Source organism: Salvelinus fontinalis, chromosome 10 (assembly GCF_029448725.1).
Source record: "Salvelinus fontinalis isolate EN_2023a chromosome 10, ASM2944872v1, whole genome shotgun sequence".
Classification (NCBI taxonomy): Eukaryota; Metazoa; Chordata; class Actinopteri; order Salmoniformes; family Salmonidae; genus Salvelinus; species Salvelinus fontinalis.
In genome coordinates, this window is record NC_074674.1 from 46,027,696 (window position 1) to 46,055,152 (window position 27,457).

The 27,457-nt window shown below is 45.1% G+C and overlaps 1 protein-coding gene across 1 annotated transcript in view; it reads right to left on the reverse strand.

Moving 5' to 3' along the window:
* Positions 1-27,457, reverse strand: part of ddx52 (DEAD (Asp-Glu-Ala-Asp) box polypeptide 52) — a 120,457-nt gene that overhangs the window by 10,998 nt on the left and 82,002 nt on the right. The window contains exons 6-13 of the mRNA XM_055936891.1: positions 23,806-23,917; positions 22,128-22,194; positions 19,747-19,950; positions 18,605-18,695; positions 4,974-5,096; positions 2,267-2,417; positions 1,705-1,780; positions 1,206-1,277 (exon numbers count right to left, since the gene is read on the reverse strand). Coding sequence (XP_055792866.1) covers positions 1,206-1,277; positions 1,705-1,780; positions 2,267-2,417; positions 4,974-5,096; positions 18,605-18,695; positions 19,747-19,950; positions 22,128-22,194; positions 23,806-23,917 — 896 coding nt within the window. The remainder of the gene's footprint in view (positions 1-1,205; positions 1,278-1,704; positions 1,781-2,266; positions 2,418-4,973; positions 5,097-18,604; positions 18,696-19,746; positions 19,951-22,127; positions 22,195-23,805; positions 23,918-27,457) is intronic.

Genomic DNA, 27,457 nt, shown 5'->3' on the forward strand with positions numbered 1-27,457 from the left:
ACCGCAGCCCCTCCCCTCCGACCCACAGGTTACCGCAGCCCCTCCCCTCCGACCCACAGGTTACCGCAGCCCCTCCGACCCACAGGTTACCGTAGCCCCTCCGACCCACAGGTTACCGTAGCCCCTCCGACCCACAGGTTACCGTAGCCCCTCCGACCCACAGGTTACCGTAGCCCCTCCGACCCACAGGTTACCGTAGCCCCTCCGACCCATAGGTTACCGTAGCCCCTCCGACCCATAGGTTACCGTAGCCCCTCCGACCCATAGGTTACCGTAGCCCCTCCCCTCTGACCCATAGGTTACCGTAGCCCCTCCCCTCTGACCCATAGGTTACCGTAGCCCCTCCCCTCTGACCCATAGGTTACCGTAGCCCCTCCCCTCTGACCCATAGGTTACCGTAGCCCCTCCCCTCTGACCCATAGGTTACCGTAGCCCCTCCCCTCTGACCCATAGGTTACCGTAGCCCCTCCCCTCTGACCCATAGGTTACCGTAGCCCCTCCCCTCTGACCCATAGGTTACCGTAGCCCCTCCCCTCTGACCCATAGGTTACCGTAGCCCCTCCCCTCTGACCCATAGGTTACCGTAGCCCCTCCCCTCTGACCCATAGGTTACCGTAGCTACTGACAACGTTACAAGCATCATTACGAAATGAGTGAGATGTTTAATTAGAGAATGGATTGACTTTTTTTGTGTGCCGCTCGGCAAGGTTGTCAGCCAGCTAACGCTCGCTCTGGTCCAACGTTAAACCAACTCGGAAGTTGAAAGACATTCAAAGTTCCTCCCAAGGTGTAATTCAGCCTAATTCAGATAATACATGTCATAACAAGCTTCCTCCATTCTTTCTCTCTCTCTCTCCTCACCCTCTAAACGTCAGTTTTATCTTGCGCCCTACACTGGCAGCACAGTGTGTGAGTCGTCATGATTAAACCACGCCGACTCACAGACGAAGATAGTGGATGTGTTATAACCTCTGCTAAGGGACGACAGGGATTTATAACACATCTACTACTGCATAAAAACAGACAGAGAACATCAGCTAAACCACATGGAGCTAAACCACATGGAGCTAAACCTCATGGAGCTAAACCTCATGGGGCTAAACCACATGGGGCTAAACCACATGGGGCTAAACCACATGGGGCTAAACCACATGGGGCTAAACCACGTGGATGTACTGAACCTTTCCAGGCAACTGTCAACTCACCTGTGTATCTTTTTAAAACCAACCATGTAGCCAGGGACAGGACAACCTGCCTGCTTGATCACATTGGCAATACTGGAGAGAGACGGTAGAGAGAGAGAGAGAGAGACAGAGAGACAGAGACAGGTGGGGGAGAGAGAGAGACAGAGAGACAGAGACAGGTGGGGGAGAGAGAGAGACAGAGAGACAGAGACAGGTGGGGGAGAGAGACAGAGAGAGAGAGAGAGAGAGACAGAGAGAGAGAGACAGAGAGACAGAGAGAGAGACGGTAGAGAGAGAGACGGTAGCGAGAGAGAGAGACGGTAGAGAGAGAGAGACAGAGAGACAGAGACAGGTGGGGGAGAGAGAGAGACAGGTGGGGGAGAGAGAGAGACAGGTGGGGGAGAGAGAGGTGAGTTAATACTACAGCTCCCATCAGACCGTGCTGCTTTACAAGCCCCTCCCCCTGTGGATCCCTAGGCTCCTCCCCCTGTGGATCCCTAGGCTCCTCCCCCTGGTGTACCTGCGTAGAAGAGGCTTGTCATCCTCGGTGAAGAAGGTGACAGCTTTCCCTGTGCGTCCAGCCCTGCCAGTACGACCTAGGATTAGAAATACAAAGATGGACAACACTACATTACAAACGTACTATAAGTAGTGCACTATATAGGGAATAGGGTTCCATAGGGCTCTGGTCTAAAGTAGTGCACTATATAGGGAATAGGGTTCCATAGGGCTCTGGTCTAAAGTAGTGCACTATATAGGGAATAGGGTTCCACAGGGCTCTGGTCTAAAGTAGTGCACTATATAGGGAATAGGGTGCCATAGGGCTGATACTATTCGCTGTTTATTATCTATGCAGTCACTCTACCCCCATCTACATGTACACATGACCTCAACTACTTTACTTCAGTTTATTTAGTCAATATTTTCTCTACTCTATTTCTTGAACTGCATTGTGGGTTAAGGACTTGTAAAGTAAGCATTTCACTGTAAGGTTGTAACACCCGTTGTATTCGGCACATGTGAGAAATGAGATGAGATTTTTTAGAGCAGATGTGGTAGTGTAGCGATACGGAGGGACTAACCGATGCGGTGGATGTATTCCACAGCGCTGGTAGGGAAGTCGTAGTTCAGCACCAGGTTGACACCCTTAAAGTCCATACCTCGGGCGAGCAGGGCCGTACAGATCAACACCCAGATATCACCCGACCGGAAACTAGTGATCACGTTGTCTCTCTGGAGAAAAAACAACAGTTAGTGAATGAATTACAGTAGTGTGTTTTACTATACGTAGGAGTACAGTAGTGTGTGTGTTACTATACGTAGGAGTACAGTAGAGTGTTTTACTATACGTAGGAGTACAGTAGTGTGTTTTACTATACGTAGGAGTACAGTAGTGTGTTTTACTATACGTAGGAGTACAGTAGAGTGTTTTACTATACGTAGGAGTACAGTCTGTGTGTGTGTGTGTGTGTACAGTAGTGTGTTTTACTATACGTAGGAGTACAGTAGAGTGTTTTACTATACGTAGGAGTACAGTAGTGTGTTTTACTATACGTAGGAGTACAGTAGTGTGTTTTACTATACGTAGGGGTACAGTAGTGTGTTTTACTATACGTAGGAGTACAGTAGTGTGTTTTACTATACGTAGGAGTACAGTAGTGTGTTTTACTATACGTAGGAGTACAGTAGTGTGTTTTACTATACGTAGGAGTACAGTAGTGTGTTTTACTATACGTAGGAGTACAGTAGTGTGTTTTACTATACGTAGGAGTACAGTCTGTGTGTGTGTGTGTGTGTACAGTAGTGTGTTTTACTATACGTAGGAGTACAGTCTGTGTGTGTGTGTGTGTGTACAGTAGTGTGTTTTACTATACGTAGGAGTACAGTAGAGTGTTTTACTATACGTAGGAGTACAGTAGTGTGTTTTACTATACGTAGGAGTACAGTAGTGTGTGTTTTACTATACGTAGGAGTACAGTAGAGTGTTTTACTATACGTAGGAGTACAGTAGTGTGTTTTACTATACGTAGGAGTACAGTAGTGTGTTTTACTATACGTAGGAGTACAGTAGTGTGTTTTACTATACGTAGGAGTACAGTAGTGTGTTTTACTATACGTAGGAGTACAGTAGTGTGTTTTACTATACGTAGGAGTACAGTAGTGTGTTTTACTATACGTAGGAGTACAGTCTGTGTGTGTGTGTGTGTGTGTACAGTAGTGTGTTTTACTATACGTAGGAGTACAGTCTGTGTGTGTGTGTGTGTGTACAGTAGTGTGTTTTACTATACGTAGGAGTACAGTAGAGTGTTTTACTATACGTAGGAGTACAGTCTGAGTGTGTGTCTGTGTGTACAGTAGTGTGTTTTACTATACGTAGGAGTACAGTAGTGTGTTTTACTATACGTAGGAGTACAGTAGTGTGTTTTACTATACGTAGGAGTACAGTAGTGTGTTTTACTATACGTAGGAGTACAGTAGTGTGTTTTACTATACGTAGGAGTACAGTAGAGTGTTTTACTATACGTAGGAGTACAGTAGAGTGTTTTACTATACGTAGGAGTACAGTAGTGTGTTTTACTATACGTAGGAGTACAGTAGTGTGTGTGTGTGTGTGTACATGTTGTACTATATGTGGGGAGTACAGTAGAGAGTGAGTGAGTGAGTGAGTGAGTGAGTGAGTGAGTGAGTGAGTGAGTGAGTGAGTGAGTGAGTGAGTGTGTGTGTGTGTGTGTGTGTACATGTTGTACTATACTTGGGAGTACCAGAAGTCCTCACTAGAATAGTAAACTAACTAAAAGGACATTTTGCTGGTTGGACTTAAGGTTAAATTTAGGGTTAGGGGTTATAGGTTATTGTTAGGGGTTAAGGTTAGATTTAGGGTTAGAGGTTAAGGTTAGATTTAGGGTTAGAGGTTAAGGTTAGATTTAGGGTTAGAGGTTAGATTTAGGGTTAGAGGTTAGATTTAGGGTTAGAGGTTAGATTTAGGGTTAGAGGTTAGATTTAGGGTTAGAGGTTAGATTTAGGGTTAGAGGTTAGATTTAGGGTTAGAGGTTAAGGTTAGGTTTAGGGTTAGAGGTTATATTTAGGGTTAGAGGTTAGATTTAGGGTTAGATTTAGGGTTAGAGGTTAGATTTAGGGTTAGAGGTTAGATTTAGGGTTAGAGGTTAGATTTAGGGTTAGAGGTTAGATTTAGGGTTAGAGGTTAGGGGTTAGATTTAGGGTTAGAGGTTAGATTTAGGGTTAGAGGTTATATTTAGGGTTAGAGGTTAGATTTAGGGTTAGAGGTTAGATTTAGGGCTAGAGGTTAGATTTAGGGTTAGAGGTTAGATTTAGGGCTAGAGGTTAGGGGTTAGATTTAGGGTTAGAGCTTAGATTTAGGGTGAGAGGTTAGATTTAGGGTTAGAGGTTAAGGTTAGATTTAGGGTTAGAGGTTAGATTTAGGGTTAGAGGTTAAGGTTAGATTTAGGGTTAGAGGTTAAGGTTAGATTTAGGGTTAGAGGTTAGATTTAGGGTTAGAGGTTAAGGTTAGATTTAGGGTTAGAGGTTAGATTTAGGGTTAGAGGTTAAGGTTAGATTTAGGGTTAGAGGTTAGATTTAGGGTTAGAGGTTAGATTTAGGGTTAGAGGTTAGGGTTAGGGTTAGAGGTTAGATTTAGGGTTAGAGGTTAGATTTAGGGTTAGAGTTTAGATTTAGGGTTAGAGGTTAGATTTAGGGTTAGAGGTTAGATTTAGGGTTAGAGGTTAGATTTAGGGTTAGAGGTTAAGGGTTCAGGAAAACATGTGTGCGTGCCTGTTGCTGTGTTCGGTCAGCGTGTATAATGTCTACGTTGATTCCTTCGTAGACCAGCTCATGGAAGAGCTCTCTGGCTCGATCAATAGACTGGACAAACACCAGCATGGGGGGTAAGAAACCCTGGGAGAGGAAAGAGTATTAACATCTGTTATCAAATGCTACTTCAAACATACTCGGTAAACGACAGGTGTAGACTACCAGTGAAATGCTTGGTAACCAACAGGTGTAGACTACCAGTGAAATGCTTGGTAAACAGGTGTAGACTACCAGTGAAATGCTTCCTAAACAACAGGTGTAGACTACCAGTGAAATGCTTGGTAAACAACAGGTGTAGACTACCAGTGAAATGCTTGGTAAACAACAGGTGTAGACTACCAGTGAAATGCTTGGTAAACAGGTGTAGACTACCAGTGAAATGCTTCCTAAACAACAGGTGTAGACTACCAGTGAAATGCTTGGTAAACAACAGGTGTAGACTACCAGTGAAATGCTCGGTAAACAACAGGTGTAGACTAACAGTGAAATGCTTGGTAAACAGGTGTAGACTACCAGTGAAATGCTTGGTAAACAGGTGTAGACTACCAGTGAAATGCTTGGTAACCAACAGGTGTAGACTACCAGTGAAATGCTTGGTAAACAACAGGTGTAGACTACCAGTGAAATGCTTGGTAAACAACAGGTGTAGACTACCAGTGAAATGCTTGGTAAACAACAGGTGTAGACTACCAGTGAAATGCTTGGTAAACAACAGGTGTAGACTACCAGTGAAATGCTTGGTAAACAGGTGTAGACTACCAGTGAAATGCTTCCTAAACAACAGGTGTAGACTACCAGTGAAATGCTTGGTAAACAACAGGTGTAGACTACCAGTGAAATGCTCGGTAAACAACAGGTGTAGACTAGCAGTGAAATGCTCGGTAAACAACAGGTGTAGACTACCAGTGAAATGCTTGGTAAACAGGTGTAGACTACCAGTGAAATGCTTCCTAAACAACAGGTGTAGACTACCAGTGAAATGCTTGGTAAACAACAGGTGTAGACTACCAGTGAAATGCTTGGTAAACAACAGGTGTAGACTACCAGTGAAATGCTTGGTAACCAACAGGTGTAGACTACCAGTGAAATGCTTGGTAACCAACAGGTGTAGACTACCAGTGAAATGCTTCCTAAACAACAGGTGTAGACTACCAGTGAAATGCTTCCTAAACAACAGGTGTAGACTACCAGTGAAATGCTTGGTAACCAACAGGTGTAGACTACCAGTGAAATGCTTCCTAAACAACAGGTGTAGACTACCAGTGAAATGCTTGGTAACCAACAGGTGTAGACTACCAGTGAAATGCTTGGTAACCAACAGGTGTAGACTACCAGTGAAATGCTTGGTAACCAACAGGTGTAGACTACCAGTGAAATGCTTGGTAAACAACAGGTGTAGACTACCAGTGAAATGCTCGGTAACCAACAGGTGTAGACTACCAGTGAAATGCTCGGTAACCAACAGGTGTAGACTACCAGTGAAATGCTCGGTAACCAACAGGTGTAGACTACCAGTGAAATGCTTGGTAACCAACAGGTGTAGACTACCAGTGAAATGCTTGGTAACCAACAGGTGTAGACTACCAGTGAAATGCTTAGTAAACTACAGGTGTAGACTACCAGTGAAATGCTTGGTAAACAACAGGTGTAGACTACCAGTGAAATGCTTGGTAAACAACAGGTGTAGACTACCAGTGAAATGCTTGGTAACCAACAGGTGTAGACTACCAGTGAAATGCTTGGTAACCAACAGGTGTAGACTACCAGTGAAATGCTTGGTAAACGACAAGTGTAGACTAACAGTGAAATGCTTGGTAAACGACAAGTGTAGACTAACAGTGAAATGCTCGGTAACCGACAGGTGTAGACTACCAGTGAAATGCTTGGTAACCAACAGGTGTAGACTACCAGTGAAATGCTTGGTAACCAACAGGTGTAGACTACCAGTGAAATGCTTGGTAAACAACAGGTGTAGACTACCAGTGAAATGCTTGGTAAACAGGTGTAGACTAGCAGTGAAATGCTTGGTAAACAACAGGTGTAGACTAACAGTGAAATGCTTGGTAAACAACAGGTGTAGACTACCAGTGAAATGCTTGGTAAACAACAGGTGTAGACTAACAGTGAAATGCTTAGTAACCAACAGGTGTAGACTAACAGGTAATAACATGGCTATATACACATGGTACCAGTACTGAGTGGATGTGCACGTGTTGGATGTGGACTCTAGATGTGTTAACAGACAGCGACATAGAGGGCTTAAACCATTTTGAAGTACAGGAAGTCAGCAGGGTGGGACTTCCTAAACCATTTTGAAGTACAGGAAGTCAGCAGGGTGGGACTTCCTAAACCATTTTGAAGTACAGGAAGTCAGCAGGGTGGGACTTCCTAAACCATTTTGAAGTACAGGAAGTCAGCAGGGTGGGACTTCCTAAACCATTTTGAAGTACAGGAAGTCAGCAGGGTGGGACTTCCTAAACCATTTTGAAGTACAGGAAGTCAGCAGGGTGGGACTTCCTAAACCATTTTGAAGTACAGGAAGTCAGCAGGGTGGGACTTCCTAAACCATTTTGAAGTACAGGAAGTCAGCAGGGTGGGACTTCCTAAACCATTTTGAAGTACAGGAAGTCAGCAGGGTGGGACTTCCTAAACCATTTTGAAGTACAGGAAGTCAGCAGGGTGGGACTTCCTAAACCATTTTGAAGTACAGGAAGTCAGCAGGGTGGGACTTCCTAAACCATTTTGAAGTACAGGAAGTCAGCAGGGTGTAAAACATTTTACTGAGTTACAGTTCACATAAGAAAGTCAGTCTATTTAAATAAATTCATCAGGCCCTAATCTACAGATTTCACATGACTGGGAATATAGATACTGTTGGACACAGATACCTTACATGGGCCTCACGATGGGCCTCAGGATCTCGTCACGGTATTTCAGCGCATTCATATAGCAAAATTGGTAAAATGCTATTGTATTCGTTGTCTGTAGCTTATGCCTGCCCATACCATAACCCCATCACGGGCCACAACGTTAACATCAAACCGCTCGCCCACACAACGCCCTACACGTCATCTGCGGATGTGAGGCCGGTTGGAAGTACTGTCAAAAACAACGTTGAAGGCAGCTTATGGTAGAGAAATGAACATTCAATTCTCTGGCAACAGCTCTGGGGGACATTCCTACATTAAGAATACCAATTGCACGCTCCCTCAAAACTTGAGACATCTGTGGCATTGAGTTGTGTGACAAAACGGCACAAGTTTTAGAGTGGTCTTTTATTGTCCCCAGCACAAGGTGCACCTGTGTACTGTTCATGCTGTTTAATCCGTTTCTTGACATGCCACACCTGTCAGGTGGATGGATTATCTTAGAAAAGGAGAAATGCTCACTAACAGGGATGGAAACACATTTGTGCACAACAGTTGAGAGAGAGAGAGCTTTTTGTGGATATGTAAAACGTCTGGGAATTGTTCAGTGCATTTTCACAGACCCCCCGGTTGAAAACTCCTGGTCTAACCAAGTCTGGTTTGCCACATAGTTGTCCACGTGTCAGTGTTCTCGCTAAACAACCAACCCGTCTATACTCCTGATCAAAATGTAATAATTGCAGATGGCAGTAAATCACCAACCTTGGCTGTTTCAAACACATTCCAATACAGTTTTGTAAACTGTACCTACCTTTTAAATGTGGTTATGACATTTACGAAATGTATTGCATATGGAAAAGTTTAGCTCCTATATTCTACAAAATATGGCAGCCGATACTGGATACACAGTCTAATAGAGACTAAACCCCTTCTGGTGACGAACTACCAATACATCCCCTGCATCGGTTAGTCCCTCCATATCACTACCCCTTCTTATAAGAAATCCTGCTATGCCCACCGACAAACCATCAAACAGGCAAAGTGTCTATGCAGGACTATGATCAAATTGTACTACACCGGCTCTGACGCTCGTCGGATGTGGCAGGGCCTGTAAACCATTACAGACTACAAAGGGAAGCACAGCCGAGAGCTGACCAGTGACACGAACCTACCAGACGAGCTACACTCCTTCTACGTTTACTTCGAGGCCAATAACACTGAAACATGCATGAGAGCACCAGCTGTTCCGAAAGACAGTGTGATCACGCTCTCCGCAGCCGATGTGAGTAAGACCTTTAAACAGGTCAACATTCACAAGGCCGCTGGGCCAGACGGATTACCAGGACGTATACTCTGAGTATGACCTGACCAACTGGCAAGTGTCTTCACTGACATTTTCAACGTCTCCCTGTCCGAGTCTAATACCAACATGTTTCAAGCAGACCACAATAGTCCCTGTGCCCAAGAACACCAAGTTAACCTGCCTAAATGACTACCGACCCGTAGCACTCACATCTGTATCCATGAAGTGCTTTGAAAGGCTGGTCATGGCTCACAACACCATTATCCCAGAAACCCTAGACCCACTCCAATTTGCATACCGCCCCAACAGATCCACGGATGATGCAATCTCAATCACACTCCACACTGCCCATTCCCACCTGGACAAAAAGAACACTTATTTGAGAATGCTATTCATTGACTACAGCTCAGCGTTCAACACCCTCAAAGCTCATCACTAAGCTAAGGACCCTGGGACTAATCACCTCCCGCTGCAACTGGATCCTGGACTTCCTGGTGGGCCGCCCCCAGGTGGTGAAGGTAGGTAACAACACATCCGCCATGCTGATCCTCAACACAGGGGCCCCTCAGGGGTCCGTGCTCAGTCCCCTCCTGTACTCCCTGTTCCCTCATGACTGCGCAGCCAGGCACGACTCCAACACCATCATTAAGTTTGCCGATGACACAACAGTGGTAGGCCTGATCACCGACAATGATGAGACAGACTATAGGGAGGAGGTCAGAGACCTGGTCGTGTGGTGCCAGGACAACAACCTCTCCCTCAACGTGATCAAGACAAAGGAGATGATTGTGGACTACAGGAAAAGGAGGACCGAGCACGCCCCCATTCTCATCGACGGGGCTGTAGTGGAGCGGGTTGAGAGCTTCAAGGTCCTTGGTGTCCACATCATCAACAAACTAACATGGTCCAAACACACCAAGACAGTCGTGACAAGAGCACGACAAAACCTCAGGAATCTGAAGAGATTTGGCTTGGGTCCTCAGATCCTCAAAAGGTTCTACAGCTGCACCATCGAGAGCATCCTAACTGGTTGCATCACTGCCTGGTACGGCAACTACTCGGCCTCCGACCGCAAGGCACTACAGAGGGCAGTGCGTACAGCCCAAAACATCACTAGGGCCAAGCTTCCTACCATCCAGGACCTCTACACCAGGAGGTGTCAAAGGAAGGCCCTAAAAATTGTCAAAGACTCCAGCCACCCTAGTCATAGACTGTTCTCTCTGCTACCGCACGGCAAGCGGTACCGGAGCGCCAGGTCTACGTCCAAGAGGCTTCTAAACAGCTTCTACCCCCAAACCATAAGACTCCTGAACACCTGATCAAATCGCTACCCAGACTATTGGCAGCCCCTCTTCACACCGCTGCTACTCTTTGTTGTTATCATCTATGCTTAGACACTTTTAATAACTCTACCTACATGTACACATTGACTCTGTACCGGTACCACCCTGTATAGCCTCGCTATTGTTATTTTACTGCTGCTCTTTAATTACTTGTTCCTTTTATTTCTTATCCAGTTTTTTCTAACTGCATTGTTGGTTAAGGGCTTGTATTCAGCATTTCACTGTAAGGTCTACTACACCTGTTGTATTCAGCATTTCACTGTGAGGTCTACTACACCTGTTGTATTCAGCATTTCACTGTGAGGTCTACTACACCTGTTGTATTCAGCATTTCACTGTGAGGTCTACACCTGTTGTATTCAGCATTTCACTGTGAGGTCTACTACACCTGTTGTATCAGCATTTCACTGTGAGGTCTACTACACCTGTTGTATTCAGCATTTCACTGTAAAGTCTACTACACCTGTTGTATTCAGCATTTCACTGTGAGGTCTACTACACCTGTTGTATTCAGCATTTCACTGTGAGGTCTACTACACCTGTTGTATTCAGCATTTCACTGTGAGGTCTACTACACCTGTTGTATTCAGCATTTCTCTGTGAGGTCTACTACACCTGTTGTATTCAGCATTTCACTGTGAGGTCTACTACACCTGTTGTATTCAGCATTTCACTGTGAGGTCTACTACACCTGTTGTATTCAGCATTTCACTGTAAGGTCTACTACACCTGTTGTATTCAGCATTTCACTGTGAGGTCTACTACACCTGTTGTATTCAGCATTTCACTGAGGTCTACTACACCTGTTGTATTCAGCATTTCACTGTGAGGTCTACTACACCTGTAGTATTCAGCATTTCACTGTAAGGTCTACTACACCTGTTGTATTCAGCATTTCACTGTAAGGTCTACTACACCTGTTGTATTCAGCATTTCACTGTGAGGTCTACTACACCTGTTGTATTCAGCATTTCACTGTAAGGTCTACTACACCTGTTGTATTCAGCATTTCACTGTGAGGTCTACTACACCTGTTGTATTCAGCATTTCACTGTGAGGTCTACTACACCTGTTGTATTCAGCATTTCACTGTGAGGTCTACTACACCTGTTGTAGTCAGCATTTCACTGTAAGGTCTACTACACCTGTTGTATTCAGCATTTCACTGTGAGGTCTACTACACCTGTTGTATTCAGCATTTCACTGTAAGGTCTACTACACCTGTTGTATTCAGCATTTCACTGTGAGGTCTACTACACCTGTTGTATTCAGCATTTCACTGTGAGGTCTACTACACCTGTTGTATTCAGCATTTCACTGTGAGGTCTACTACACCTGTTGTATTCAGCATTACACTGTGAGGTCTACTACACCTGTTGTATTCAGCATTTCACTGTGAGGTCTACTACACCTGTTGTATTCAGCATTTCACTGTGAGGTCTACTACACCTGTTGTATTCAGCATTTCACTGTAAGGTCTACTACACCTGTTGTATTCAGCATTTCACTGTAAGGTCTACTACACCTGTTGTATTCAGCATTTCACTGTGAGGTCTACTACACCTGTTGTATTCAGCATTTCACTGTGAGGTCTACTACACTTGTTGTATCAGCATTTCACTGTGAGGTCTACTACACCTGTTGTATTCAGCATTTCACTGTAAAGTCTACACTTGTTGTATCAGCATTTCACTGTGAGGTCTACTACACCTGTTGTATTCAGCATTTCACTGTGAGGTCTACTACACCTGTTGTATTCAGCATTTCACTGTAAAGTCTACACTTGTTGTATCAGCATTTCACTGTGAGGTCTACTACACCTGTTGTATTCAGCATTTCACTGTAAAGTCTACACTTGTTGTATCAGCATTTCACTGTGAGGTCTACTACACCTGTTGTATTCAGCATTTCACTGTGAGGTCTACTACACCTGTTGTATTCAGCATTTCACTGTGAGGTCTACTACACCTGTTGTATTCAGCATTTCACTGTAAAGTCTACACTTGTTGTATCAGCATTTCACTGTGAGGTCTACTACACCTGTTGTATTCAGCATTTCACTGTAAGGTCTACTACACCTGTTGTATTCAGCATTTCACTGTGAGGTCTACTACACCTGTTGTATTCAGCATTTCACTGTAAGGTCTACTACACCTGTTGTATTCAGCATTTCACTGTAAGGTCTACTACACCTGTTGTATTCAGCATTTCACTGTGAGGTCTACTACACCTGTTGTATCAGCATTTCACTGTAAGGTCTACTACACCTGTTGTATTCAGCATTTCACTGTGAGGTCTACTACACCTGTTGTATTCAGCATTTCACTGTAAGGTCTACTACACCTGTTGTATTCAGCATTTCACTGTAAGGTCTACTACACCTGTTGTATTCAGCATTTCACTGTGAGGTCTACTACACCTGTTGTATTCAGCATTTCACTGTGAGGTCTACTACACCTGTTGTATTCAGCATTTCACTGTGAGGTCTACTACACCTGTTGTATTCAGCATTTCACTGTAAGGTCTACTACACCTGTTGTATTCAGCATTTCACTGTGAGGTCTACTACACCTGTTGTATTCAGCATTTCACTGTGAGGTCTACTACACCTGGTGTATTCAGCATTTCACTGTGAGGTCTACTACACCTGTTGTATTCAGCATTTCACTGTGAGGTCTACTACACCTGTTGTATTCAGCATTTCACTGTAAGGTCTACTACACCTGTTGTATTCAGCATTTCACTGTGAGGTCTACTACACCTGTTGTATTCAGCATTTCACTGTGAGGTCTACTACACCTGTTGTATTCAGCATTTCACTGTGAGGTCTACTACACCTGTTGTATTCAGCATTTCACTGTGAGGTCTACTACACCTGTTGTATTCAGCATTTCACTGTAAGGTCTACTACACCTGTTGTATTCAGCATTTCACTGTGAGGTCTACTACACCTGTTGTATTCAGCATTTCACTGTGAGGTCTACTACACCTGTTGTATTCAGCATTTCACTGTGAGGTCTACTACACCTGTTGTATTCAGCATTTCACTGTGAGATCTACTACACCTGTAGTATTCAGCATTTCACTGTGAGGTCTACTACACCTGTAGTATTCAGCATTTCACTGTGAGGTCTACTACACCTGTTGTATTCAGCATTTCACTGTGAGGTCTACTACACCTGTTGTATCAGCATTTCACTGTAAGGTCTACTACACCTGTTGTATTCAGCATTTCACTGTGAGGTCTACTACACCTGTTGTAGTCAGCATTTCACTGTAAGGTCTACTACACCTGTTGTATTCAGCATTTCACTGTGAGGTCTACTACACCTGTTGTATTCAGCATTTCACTGTGAGGTCTACTACACCTGTTGTATTCAGCATTTCACTGTCAGGTCTACTACACCTGTTGTATTCAGCATTTCACTGTGAGGTCTACTACACCTGTTGTATTCAGCATTTCACTGTGAGGTCTACTACACCTGTTGTATTCAGCATTTCACTGTGAGGTCTACTACACCTGTTGTATTCAGCATTTCACTGTGAGGTCTACTACACCTGTTGTATTCAGCATTTCACTGTGAGGTCTACTACACCTGTTGTATTCAGCATTTCACTGTGAGGTCTACTACACCTGTTGTATTCAGCATTTCACTGTGAGGTCTACTACACCTGTTGTATTCAGCATTTCACTGTAAGGTCTACTACACCTGTTGTATTCAGCATTTCACTGTGAGGTCTACTACACCTGTTGTATTCAGCATTACACTGTGAGGTCTACTACACCTGTTGTATTCAGCATTTCACTGTGAGGTCTACTACACCTGTTGTATTCAGCAATTCACTGTGAGGTCTACTACACCTGTTGTATTCAGCATTTCACTGTAAGGTCTACTACACCTGTTGTATTCAGCATTTCACTGTGAGGTCTACTACACCTGTTGTATTCAGCATTTCACTGTGAGGTCTACTACACTTGTTGTATCAGCATTTCACTGTGAGGTCTACTACACCTGTTGTATTCAGCATTTCACTGTAAAGTCTACACTTGTTGTATCAGCATTTCACTGTGAGGTCTACTACACCTGTTGTATTCAGCATTTCACTGTGAGGTCTACTACACCTGTTGTATTCAGCATTTCACTGTGAGGTCTACTACACCTGTTGTATTCAGCATTTCACTGTGAGGTCTACTACACCTGTTGTATTCAGCATTTCACTGTAAGGTCTACTACACCTGTTGTATTCAGCATTTCACTGTGAGGTCTACTACACCTGTTGTATTCAGCATTTCACTGTAAGGTCTACTACACCTGTTGTATTCAGCATTTCACTGTGAGGTCTACTACACCTGTTGTATTCAGCATTTCACTGTAAGGTCTACTACACCTGTTGTATTCAGCATTTCACTGTGAGGTCTACTACACCTGTTGTATTCAGCATTTCACTGTAAGGTCTACTACACCTGTTGTATTCAGCATTTCACTGTAAGGTCTACTACACCTGTTGTATTCAGCATTTCACTGTGAGGTCTACTACACCTGTTGTATTCAGCATTTCACTGTAAGGTCTACTACACCTGTTGTATTCAGCATTTCACTGTAAGGTCTACTACACCTGTTGTATTCAGCATTTCACTGTGAGGTCTACTACACCTGTTGTATCAGCATTTCACTGTAAGGTCTACTACACCTGTTGTATTCAGCATTTCACTGTGAGGTCTACTACACCTGTTGTATTCAGCATTTCACTGTGAGGTCTACTACACCTGTTGTATTCAGCATTTCACTGTAAGGTCTACTACACCTGTTGTATTCAGCATTTCTCTGTAAGGTCTACTACACCTGTTGTATTCAGCATTTCACTGTGAGGTCTACTACACCTGTTGTATTCAGCATTTCACTGTGAGGTCTACTACACCTGTTGTATTCAGCATTTCACTGTGAGGTCTACTACACCTGTTGTATTCAGCATTTCACTGTAAGGTCTACTACACCTGTTGTATTCAGCATTTCACTGTGAGGTCTACTACACCTGTTGTATTCAGCATTTCACTGTGAGGTCTACTACATCTGTTGTATTCAGCATTTCACTGTAAGGTCTACTACACCTGTTGTATTCAGCATTTCACTGTGAGGTCTACTACACCTGTTGTATTCAGCATTTCACTGTGAGGTCTACTACACCTGTTGTATTCAGCATTTCACTGTGAGGTCTACTACACCTGTTGTATTCAGCATTTCACTGTGAGGTCTACTACACCTGTTGTATTCAGCATTTCACTGTGAGGTCTACTACACCTGTTGTATTCAGCATTTCACTGTAAGGTCTACTACACCTGTTGTATTCATCATTTCACTGTGAGGTCTACTACACCTGTTGTATTCAGCATTTCACTGTGAGGTCTACTACACCTGTTGTATTCAGCATTTCACTGTAAGGTCTACTACACCTGTTGTATTCAGCATTTCACTGTGAGGTCTACTACACCTGTTGTATTCAGCATTTCACTGTGAGGTCTACTACACCTGTTGTATTCAGCATTTCACTGTGAGGTCTACTACACCTGTTGTATTCAGCATTACACTGTGAGGTCTACTACACCTGTTGTATTCAGCATTTCACTGTGAGGTCTACTACACCTGTTGTATTCAGCATTTCACTGTGAGGTCTACTACACCTGTTGTATTCAGCATTTCACTGTAAGGTCTACTACACCTGTTGTATTCAGCATTTCACTGTGAGGTCTACTACACCTGTTGTATTCAGCATTTCACTGTGAGGTCTACTACACCTGTTGTATTCAGCATTTCACTGTGAGGTCTACTACACCTGTTGTATTCAGCATTTCACTGTAAGGTCTACTACACCTGTTGTATTCAGCATTTCACTGTGAGGTCTACTACACCTGTTGTATTCAGCATTTCACTGTAAGGTCTACTACACCTGTTGTATTCAGCATTTCACTGTGAGGTCTACTACACCTGTTGTATTCAGCATTTCACTGTGAGGTCTACTACACCTGTTGTATTCAGCATTTCACTGTAAAGTCTACACTTGTTGTATCAGCATTTCACTGTGAGGTCTACTACACCTGTTGTATTCAGCATTTCACTGTAAGGTCTACTACACCTGTTGTATTCAGCATTTCACTGTGAGGTCTACTACACCTGTTGTATTCAGCATTTCACTGTAAGGTCTACTACACCTGTTGTATTCAGCATTTCACTGTGAGGTCTACTACACCTGTTGTATTCAGCATTTCACTGTGAGGTCTACTACACCTGTTGTATTCAGCATTTCACTGTGAGGTCTACTACACCTGTTGTATTCAGCATTTCACTGTGAGGTCTACTACACCTGTTGTATTCAGCATTTCACTGTAAGGTCTACTACACCTGTTGTATTCAGCATTTCACTGTGAGGTCTACTACACCTGTTGTATTCAGCATTTCACTGTGAGGTCTACTACACCTGTTGTATTCAGCATTTCACTGTGAGGTCTACTACACCTGTTGTATTCAGCATTTCACTGTAAGGTCTACTACACCTGTTGTATTCAGCATTTCACTGTGAGGTCTACTACACCTGTTGTATTCAGCATTTCACTGTGAGGTCTACCTACACCTGTTGTATTCAGCATTTCACTGTGGGGTCTACTACACCTGTTGTATTCAGCATTTCACTGTGAGGTCTACTACACCTGTTGTATTCAGCATTTCACTGTGAGGTCTACTACACCTGTTGTATTCAGCATTTCACTGTGAGGTCTACTACACCTGTTGTATTCAGCATTTCACTGTGAGGTTTACTACACCTGTTGTATTCAGCATTTCACTGTGAGGTCTACACCTGTTGTATTCAGCATTTCACTGTGAGGTCTACTACACTTGTTGTATTCAGCATTTCACTGTAAGGTCTACTACACCTGTTGTATTCAGCATTTCACTGTGAGGTCTACTACACCTGTTGTATTCAGCATTTCACTGTGAGGTCTACACCTGTTGTATTCAGCATTTCACTGTGAGGTCTACTACACCTGTTGTATTCAGCATTTCACTGTGAGGTCTACTACACCTGCTGTATTCAGCATTTCACTGTGAGGTCTACTACACCTGTTGTATTCAGCATTTCACTGTAAGGTCTACTACACCTGTTGTATTCAGCATTTCACTGTGAGGTCTACACCTGTTGTATTCAGCATTTCACTGTGAGGTCTACTACACCTGTTGTATTCAGCATTTCACTGTGAGGTCTACTACACCTGTTGTATTCAGCATTTCACTGTGAGGTCTACTACACCTGGTGTATTCAGCATTTCACTGTAAGGTCTACTACACCTTTTGTATTCAGCATTTCACTGTAAGGTCTACTACACCTGTTGTATTCAGCATTTCACTGTGAGGTCTACTACACCTGTTGTATTCAGCATTTCACTGTGAGGTCTACTACACCTGTTGTATTCAGCATTTCACTGTAAGGTCTACTACACCTGTTGTATTCAGCATTTCACTGTGAGGTCTACTACACCTGTTGTATTCAGCATTTCACTGTGAGGTCTACACCTGTTGTATTCAGCATTTCACTGTGAGGTCTACTACACCTGTTGTATTCAGCATTTCACTGTGAGGTCTACTACACCTGCTGTATTCAGCATTTCACTGTAAGGTCTACTACACCTGTTGTATTCAGCATTTCACTGTAAGGTCTACTACACCTGTTGTATTCAGCATTTCACTGTAAGGTCTACTACACCTGTTGTATTCAGCATTTCACTGTAAGGTCTACTACACCTGTTGTATTCAGCATTTCACTGTGAGGTCTACTCCACCTGTTGTATTCAGCATTTCACTGTGAGGTCTACTACACCTGTTGTATTCAGCATTTCACTGTGAGGTCTACTACACCTGTTGTATTCAGCATTTCACTGTGAGGTCTACTACACCTGTTGTATTCAGCATTTCACTGTGAGGTCTACTACACCTGTTGTATTCAGCATTTCACTGTGAGGTCTACTCCACCTGTTGTATTCGGCACATGTGACTAATAACATTAGATTTGGAGTGTAACGTGATGTACCTTCTTGATTATGTCCCTCACGGCCAGTAACTTCCCGTTCTCTGTTCCAACAAACAGCAGCTCCTGTTCTACTGTCTCGACCGCAGAGTTCCTGAGAACACAATCGTTTTGAAACTCTATTAGATGGTTGGATGGATACAGACAGGAAATACAGTTAGAAACTCTATTAGATGGTTCTGAACGAGAGGGATACAGACAGGAAATAGTTAGAAACTCTATTAGATGGTTCTGAACGAGAGGGATACAGACAGGAAATAGTTAGAAACTCTATTAGATGGTTCTGAACGAGAGGGATACAGACAGGGATACAGTTAGAAACTCTATTAGATGGTTCTGAACGAGAGGGATACAGACAGGAAATAGTTAGAAACTCTATTAGATGGTTCTGAACGAGAGGGATACAGACAGGGATACAGTTTGAAACTCTATTAGATGGTTCTGAACGAGAGAGCGATACAGACAGGAAATACAGTTAGAAACTCTATTAGATGGTTCTGAACGAGAGAGGGATACAGACAGGAAATACAGTTAGAAACTCTATTAGATGGTTCTGAACGAGAGGGATACAGACAGGAAATACAGTTAGAAACTCTATTAGATGGTTCTGAACGAGAGGGATACAGACAGGAAATACAGTTAGAAGGGGTGGGCCCAGGGATTCAACCCCGGTATACGTGTGCAGTGTTACCACTCAACCACGGCTCTGCAAAGAAGAGAGGGCGGTTGTGGGTAGTGTAGTAGAACAGGGGACTGTGGGTAGTGTAGTATAGAGGGTGGTTATGGGTAGTGTAGTAGAACAGGGGACTGTGGGTAGTGTAGTAGAGAGGGTGGTTATGGGTAGTGTAGTAGAACAGGGGACTGTGGGTAGTGTAGTAGAGAGGGTGGTTATGGGTAGTGTAGTAGAACAGGGGACTGTGGGTAGCGGAGTATAGAGGGTGGTTATGGGTAGTGTAGTAGAACAGGGAACTGTGGGTAGTGGAGTATAGAAGGTGGTTATGGGTAGCGTAGTATAGTAGAACAGGGGACTGTAGTATAGAGGGTGGTTCTGGGTAGTGTAGTAGAACAGGGGACTGTGGGTAGTGGAGTATAGAGGGTGGTTATGGGTAGCGTAGTAGAACAGGGGACTGTGGGTAGTGGAGTACCTGTGTCCAATGTTGACAGACACCAGGTTGTCGAGGTTGAGGCGACACCACTGTTCCACATCTGGAGCACAGGTAGCGCTGTAGAACGCTCGTCTGACCCGCGGGGAGGAACACGCCTGGAACACCGCCGCTAGCTGGTCTCTGAAGCCTCTACGACCATCCTCAAACAGCTTATCACTCTCGTCCACCACCAACCATTCCACACTACGCACACACACAGTATTAATAAACAAAGCCTGCTAGGACAGCCCTCAACCAACATATCAGACCCAACAACACAGTCTTGTATAACTAACCTTAGGGCTGGGCGGTATACTGTATTTTACTATACACAGGTATTGATGCATGGACCAGAGCCAGCAGGTTGTGATGGCTGATTGGCTGTAGCTAGACTTGGGCGGTATACTGTATTTTACTATATACAGGTATTGATGCATGGACCGGTTTGGGTTTTTACCTTCTATAACGGTATTTGAACGTTTGGTTTGTTAAATGTGATACGTTGTGTGTAACGTCCATTTTTATAGTTGCCTTGGCTACTTGAGTCATCTCTTTCCGTGCCGCTTTCCACACAGACATAGCCCTGCCCCCCCTGTCACTCAAGGAGCATATTTGTTGTTGCTTAACCAGGATTCAGTCTGCATTGTCAATGCTGATCACTACCATGTTGGCTAACCAGGAGACGCTTGGATTCAGTCTGCCTGGTCAATTGAGTACCACAGTATGAGTCATAATACCCATCAAACCTAGTGGTCAAACAGGGAAATGGTTCCATTGTTTTTTCACAATTCATTTTATAAACACTTAAAATAAGGGCTGTGTTTTGTGTCGGCTTACCCTGGCATGACGTTTTGATAACCGTGTAAATCTCTCTCGGACAAGGTGACTTTTATCAATATAGTCGCCTGTATTTACTCGCCAAAAATGAAACGTCAATTAGCTGCTAATGTGGCTATCATAAAAGAACTACAAATGCCATGATGATCTGGACCAGACTGACGAATCAGTCAGAATCTCTGGATTAACCATCTAATGTTAGCTACATGTAGTAATGAATAAATTGGCTACATTTCTTTAAAAATTGACAAATCTGTGAAAACTTGTGCAAGTTTTAAATTGACATTATGTTAGCAAAGGTGCCAGATGGAGATGACGTGCAGGAGCATGCTGGGATTTGTAGTCTTCCATCTACGTTGATGCTAATTAGCATTTTAGAATCAGAGTAAATACAGGCGACTATATTGATAAAAGTCACCTTGTCCGAGAGAGATTTACACGATTATCAAAACGTCACGCCAGGGTAAGCCGACACGAAACACAGCCCTTATTTGAAGTGTTTCTAGAATTTTAAAAATGAACGGCGGAACAATGGAACCATTTCCCTGTTTTACCGCTAGGTTTTATGGGTATTATGACACCACCACTGTGGGGGTTCTATGCAGCACATGAGACGATGTTGATGACAATGTTGTTTCCACTTTTCTTCTTAATTTAAAATCTGCTAGCATTCCATAATTACACTATTAGTTTGTGTTTCTTACATCTACCAAGTTCTTAGCAAGTTCGCAAAAAAGTATCTTCTCAATCAAAGAGGAATAAGGTGAAGCATGAATATGTTGGCTACATGAAGAAACATTTAATGTAGCCAAAGATTATAGGGTCCCCTAGGAAACACTGACCAACACTTTGGTTCCTACCCTGTCACAATAACTCCTCCCTGGCATTTTCATCCGCTGTCATGTCAAACAAGACAGTATTCAAAGTGCCCACTATTATTTATATTCTAACTATAGAATTAATAATCATTCTATTTCCTTTATTACAACAGTTCACCAAAGTGTTTTTGTTCTCTAAATCAATTGCAACATTTGGTTAAAAATAAGGCCTAGTTTTTTTTTGTTGCCCATATCGTGCAGCAGCCAGTGTGGAAACAATCTCAAATGAGTTCAGGAAACACAGAAATTTCTGACAATTATTTTTGGTTGAATTGAACAGTGTAGAACAGAATGGAGAAAACTTATTGAAATGACGTAGAATGTATGTTGCCACCCTAGGTGCACTACTCAAAGCAAATTAAGGAATAAAATACTGTGATGTGATATTTTGGTCGTATCGCCCAGCCCTAACTAAACTTATGGGGACATACAACTCTGTCCCGTTCAAAATCCTATTTTCCCTTAACCACAAAACCTAACCCTAATTCTAACCTTAAACAACTCTGAAATAGCATTTGACCTTGTGAACCCAGTTGGTCAAATGTTTTCACGTCAAGGTCTCTATAGTTTAATACTGTGTGTGGATGTGTTCAACACACACTATTAACAAAACCTGTTACAACTGCCCTCAACATATCAGAGTCAGCACACACAGAGGGAGCTGACCTGCTGAGGTCTAGAGCATCCTGCTTCAGGAGGAACACCAGTCTATTGGGGGTACTGATCAGAATATCTAGACAGAGAGAGAAGACGAGAGAGAGGAGAGGGAGACGAGACGAGAGGGGGGAGACGAGACGAGAGGGGGGAGACGAGACGAGAGGGGGGAGACGAGACGAGAGGGGGGAGACGAGACGAGAGGGGGGAGACGAGAGGGGGGAGACGAGACGAGAGGGGGGAGACGAGAGGGGGGAGACGAGAGGGACGAGACGAGAGGGGGGAGACGAGAGGGACGAGACGAGAGGGGGGAGACGAGAGGGACGAGACGAGAGGGGGGAGACGAGAGGGGGGAGACGAGAGGGGGGAGACGAGAGGGGGGAGACGAGAGGGGGGAGACGAGAGGGGGGAGACGAGAGGGGGGAGACGAGAGGGGGGAGACGAGAGGGGGGAGACGAGAGGGGGGAGACGAGAGGGGGGAGACGAGAGGGGGGAGACGAGAGGGGGGAGACGAGAGGGGGGAGACGAGAGGGGGGAGACGAGAGGGGGGAGACGAGAGGGGGAGACGAGACGAGAGGGGGAGACGAGACGAGAGGGGGAGACGAGAGGGGGAGACGAGACGAGAGGGGGAGACGAGAGGGGGAGACGAGACGAGAGGGGGAGACGAGACGAGAGGGGGAGACGAGACGAGAGGGGGAGACGAGACGAGAGGGGGAGACGAGACGAGAGGGGGAGACGAGACGAGAGGGGGAGACGAGACGAGAGGGGGAGACGAGACGAGAGGGGGAGACGAGACGAGAGGGGGAGACGAGACGAGAGGGGGAGACGAGACGAGAGGGGGAGACGAGACGAGAGGGGGAGACGAGACGAGAGACGAGACGAGAGACGAGACGAGAGACGAGACGAGAGGGGAGACGAGAGGGGAGACGAGAGGGGAGACGAGACGAGAGGGGAGACGAGACGAGAGGGGAGACGAGACGAGAGGGGAGACGAGACGAGAGGGGAGACGAGACGAGAGGGGAGACGAGACGAGAGGGGAGACGAGACGAGAGGGGAGACGAGACGAGAGGGGAGACGAGACGAGAGGGGAGACGAGACGAGAGGGGAGACGAGACGAGAGGGGAGACGAGACGAGAGGGGAGACGAGACGAGAGGGGAGACGAGACGAGAGGGGAGACGAGACGAGAGGGGAGACGAGAGGGGAGACGAGAGGGGAGACGAGAGGGGAGACGAGAGGGGAGACGAGAGGGGAGACGAGAGGGGAGACGAGAAGGGAGACGAGAGGGGAGACGAGAGGGGAGACGAGAGGGGAGACGAGAGGGGAGACGAGAGGGGAGACAGACGAGCGAGAGGGGAGACAGACGAGCGAAAGGGGAGACAGACGAGCGAGAGGGGAGACAGACGAGCGAGAGGGGAGACAGACGAGCGAGAGGGGAGACAGACGAGCGAGAGGGGAGACAGACGAGCGAGAGGGGAGACAGACGAGCGAGAGGGGAGACAGACGAGCGAGAGGGGAGCGAGAGGGGAGACAGACGAGCGAGAGGGGGGGGAGACATGGGAGGGAGGGGAGACATGGGAGGAGGGGGGGGACAGAAAGGGGAGAGAAAAACAAGTTTAGTAGTACAACAAAATGAGTGAGGGATGTTGTTGTGTCTCAGGTGCATTTTACAGATGAATATTGTCTTTGTACCAGATTTGTTGTTAGAGCTGGTAGCGTGCCTCCTGGCTGCCATGGAGGCCTTGTCTAGGATGTGAACTCTGAACCCGACGCCCTCCGACAGACGCACCAACTCCCTGTGGGTCTACAACAACAACACATAACACAACATTATAACACATTATAACAGTAGTAACATTACATTTTAACAGCATAAAAAAGCACATACAACAATGTCAAATCAAATTGTACTTGTCACATACTCGGTAAACAACAGGTGTAGACAACCAGTGAAATGTTTACCTAAAGGCCCTTCCCAACAATGCAGAGAAAAACATAGAACAATTATAACCCAAGGAATAAAAATACACAACGACTGACGATAAGTTGGCTTTATACACGGAGTACCAGTACCAAGTCGACGTGCAGGGGAATGAGGTACGCACCTATAGGTAGGGATAAAAGTGACTATAAAACAGGATAGATAAGACAGTAACAGCAGTATACTGTAGGTAGGGGTAAAGGATAGATAATAGACAGTAACAGCAGTATACTGTAGGTAGGGGTAAAGGATAGATAATAGACAGTAACAGCAGTATACTGTAGGTAGGGGTAAAGGATAGATAATAGACAGTAACAGCAGTATACTGTAGGTAGGGGTAAAGGATAGATAATAGACAGTAACAGCAGTATACTGTAGGTAGGGGTAAAGGATAGATAATAGACAGTAACAGCAGTATACTGTAGGTAGGGGTAAAGGATAGATAATAGACAGTAACAGCAGTATACTGTAGGTAGGGGTAAAGTGACTAGACAACAGGATAGATAATAGACAGTAACAGCAGTATACTGTAGGTAGGGGTAAAGGATAGATAATAGACAGTAACAGCAGTATACTGTAGGTAGGGGTAAAGTGACTAGACAACAGGATAGATAATAGACAGTAGCAGCAGTATACTGTAGGTAGGGGTAAAGGATAGATAATAGACAGTAACAGCAGTATACTGTAGGTAGGGGTAAAGGATAGATAGACAGTAACAGCAGTATACTGTAGGTAGGGGTAAAGGATAGATAATAGACAGTAACAGCAGTATACTGTAGGTAGGGGTAAAGGATAGATAATAGACAGTAGCAGCAGTATACTGTAGGTAGGGGTAAAGGATAGATAATAGACAGTAACAGCAGTATACTGTAGGTAGGGGTAAAGGATAGATAATAGACAGTAACAGCAGTATACTGTAGGTAGGGGTAAAGGATAGATAATAGACAGTAACAGCAGTATACTGTAGGTAGGGGTAAAGGATAGATAATAGACAGTAGCAGGTGATTCTAACATGTATTGACCCAGGGGTGTGAATACTTCTGTAAATTAGATATTTCTGTATTCAATTTCAATAAATGTGCAACATTTTCTAAAACACAAGTTTTCCCTTTGTCCTTATGGGGTATTGTGTGTAGATGGGTGAATTTTTTTATTTTATATGAACACAACATGTAAAATGTTGGGCCCATGTTTCATGAGCTGAAATAAAATATCCCAGAAATGTTCCAAACGCACAAAAAACATATTTCCTTCAACTGTTTTGCACAAATATGTTTCCATCCCTGTTAGTGAGCATTTCTCCTCTGATTAAACAGCATGGTCATTACACAGGTGCACCTTGTGCTGTGGACAATACAAGGCCACTCTAAAATGTGCAGTTTTGTCACAACGCCACAGATGTCTCAAGTATTGAGGGAGCGTGCAATTGGCATGCTGACTGCAGGAATGTCCACCAAAGCTGTTGCCAGAGAATTGAAGGTCAATGTCTCTACCATAAGCCACCTCAGTCATTTTTGAGAATTTGTCATTACATCCAAATTGCCTCACAACCGTAGACCACGTGTTACCACGCCAGCCCAGGACCTCCACATCCGGCTTCTTCACCTGGAGTATCGTCTGAGACCAGCCAACCGGAAAGCTGATAAAACTGAGGAGTATTTCTGTCTGTAATAAAGCCCTTGTAGGAAAATGTATCCTGATTGGTTGGGCCAGCTCCCCAGTGGGTGGGCCAATGCCCTCATGGCTCTCATCGCCCCTGCCCAGTCATGGGAAATCTAGAGATTAGGGCCTAAAGAATTTATTTACATTGACTGATTTCCTGCCTTTGGAAAGTATTCAGATCCCGTGACCTTTTCCACATTTTGTTACGTTACAGCCTTGTTCTAAAATTGATTCAATCGTTTTCTCTTCAATCTACACACAATACCCCATAATTACAAAATAAATATCCCAAGTATTCAGACCCTTTACTCAGAACTTTGTTGAAGCACCTTTGGCAGCGACTACACGCTCGAGTTAGTATTTTTGGGGAGTTTCTCCCATTCTTCTCTGCAGATCCTCTCAAGCTCTGTCAGGTTGGATGGAGAGCGTTGCTGTACAGCTATTTTCAGGTCTCCAGAGATGTTCGATCGGCCTCTGGCTGGGCCACTCAAGGACCTTCAGAGACTTGTCCCGAAGCCACTCCTGCGTTGTCTTGTCTGTGTGCTTAGAGTCACTGTCCTGTTGGAAGGTGAACCTTCATCCCAGTCTGAGGTCCTGAGCGCTCTGGAGCAGGTTTTCATCAAGGATCTCTCTGTACTTTGCTCCGTTCATCTTTGCCTCGATCCTGACTAGTCTCCCAGTCCCTGCTGCTGAAAAACATCCCCACAGCATGATGCCGCCACCACCATGCTTCATCGGTCAGCTCTAGGAGTCTTGGTGGTTCCAAACATCTTCAATTTAAGAATGATGGAGGCCACTGTGTTCTTGGGGACCTTCAATGCTGCAGAAATGTTTTGGTACCCTTCCCCAGATCTGTGCCTCGACACAATCCTGTCTCTGAGCGCTACAGACAATTCCTTTGACCTCATGGCTTGGTTTTTGCTCTGACATTCACTGTCAACTGTGGGACCTTATATAGACATGTGTGTACCACCTATTGCTGAGGTGCTTTTTGTTTATATGCATGTGTGTGTGTGCGGGTGCCTGGAATTTCATGATTTTAGGGGCAAGGCATTTGGCCTTCAAGGAGGACACCGAGGCCATCTGCCAGGGCACCGAGGCCATCTGCCAGGGCACCGAGGCCATCTGTCCTGTTGCACTTCACGTGTGGCCTCCCCCGGTGAGCCCGTCTTCACGTGACACCTCCCCCGCTGAGCCCGTCTTCACGTGACACCTCCCCCGGCGAGCCCGTCTTCACGTGACACCTCCCCCGGCGAGCCCGTCTTCACGTGACACCTCCCCCGGCGAGCCCGTCTTCACGTGACACCTCCCCAGGCGAGCCCGTCTTCACGTGACACCTCCCCAGGCGAGCCCGTCTTCACGTGACACCTCCCCAGGCGAGCCCGTCTTCACGTGACACCTCCCCAGGCGAGCCCGTCTTCACGTGACACCTCCCCAGGCGAGCCCGTCTTCACGTGACACCTCCCCAGGCGAGCCCGTCTTCACGTGACACCTCCCCAGGCGAGTCCGTCTTCACGTGACACCTCCCCAGGCGAGTCCGTCTTCACGTGACACCTCCCCAGGCGAGTCCGTCTTCACGTGACACCTCCCCAGGCGAGTCCGTCTTCACGTGACACCTCCCCAGGCGAGTCCGTCTTCACGTGACACCTCCCCAGGCGAGTCCGTCTTCACGTGACACCTCCCCAGGCGAGTCCGTCTTCA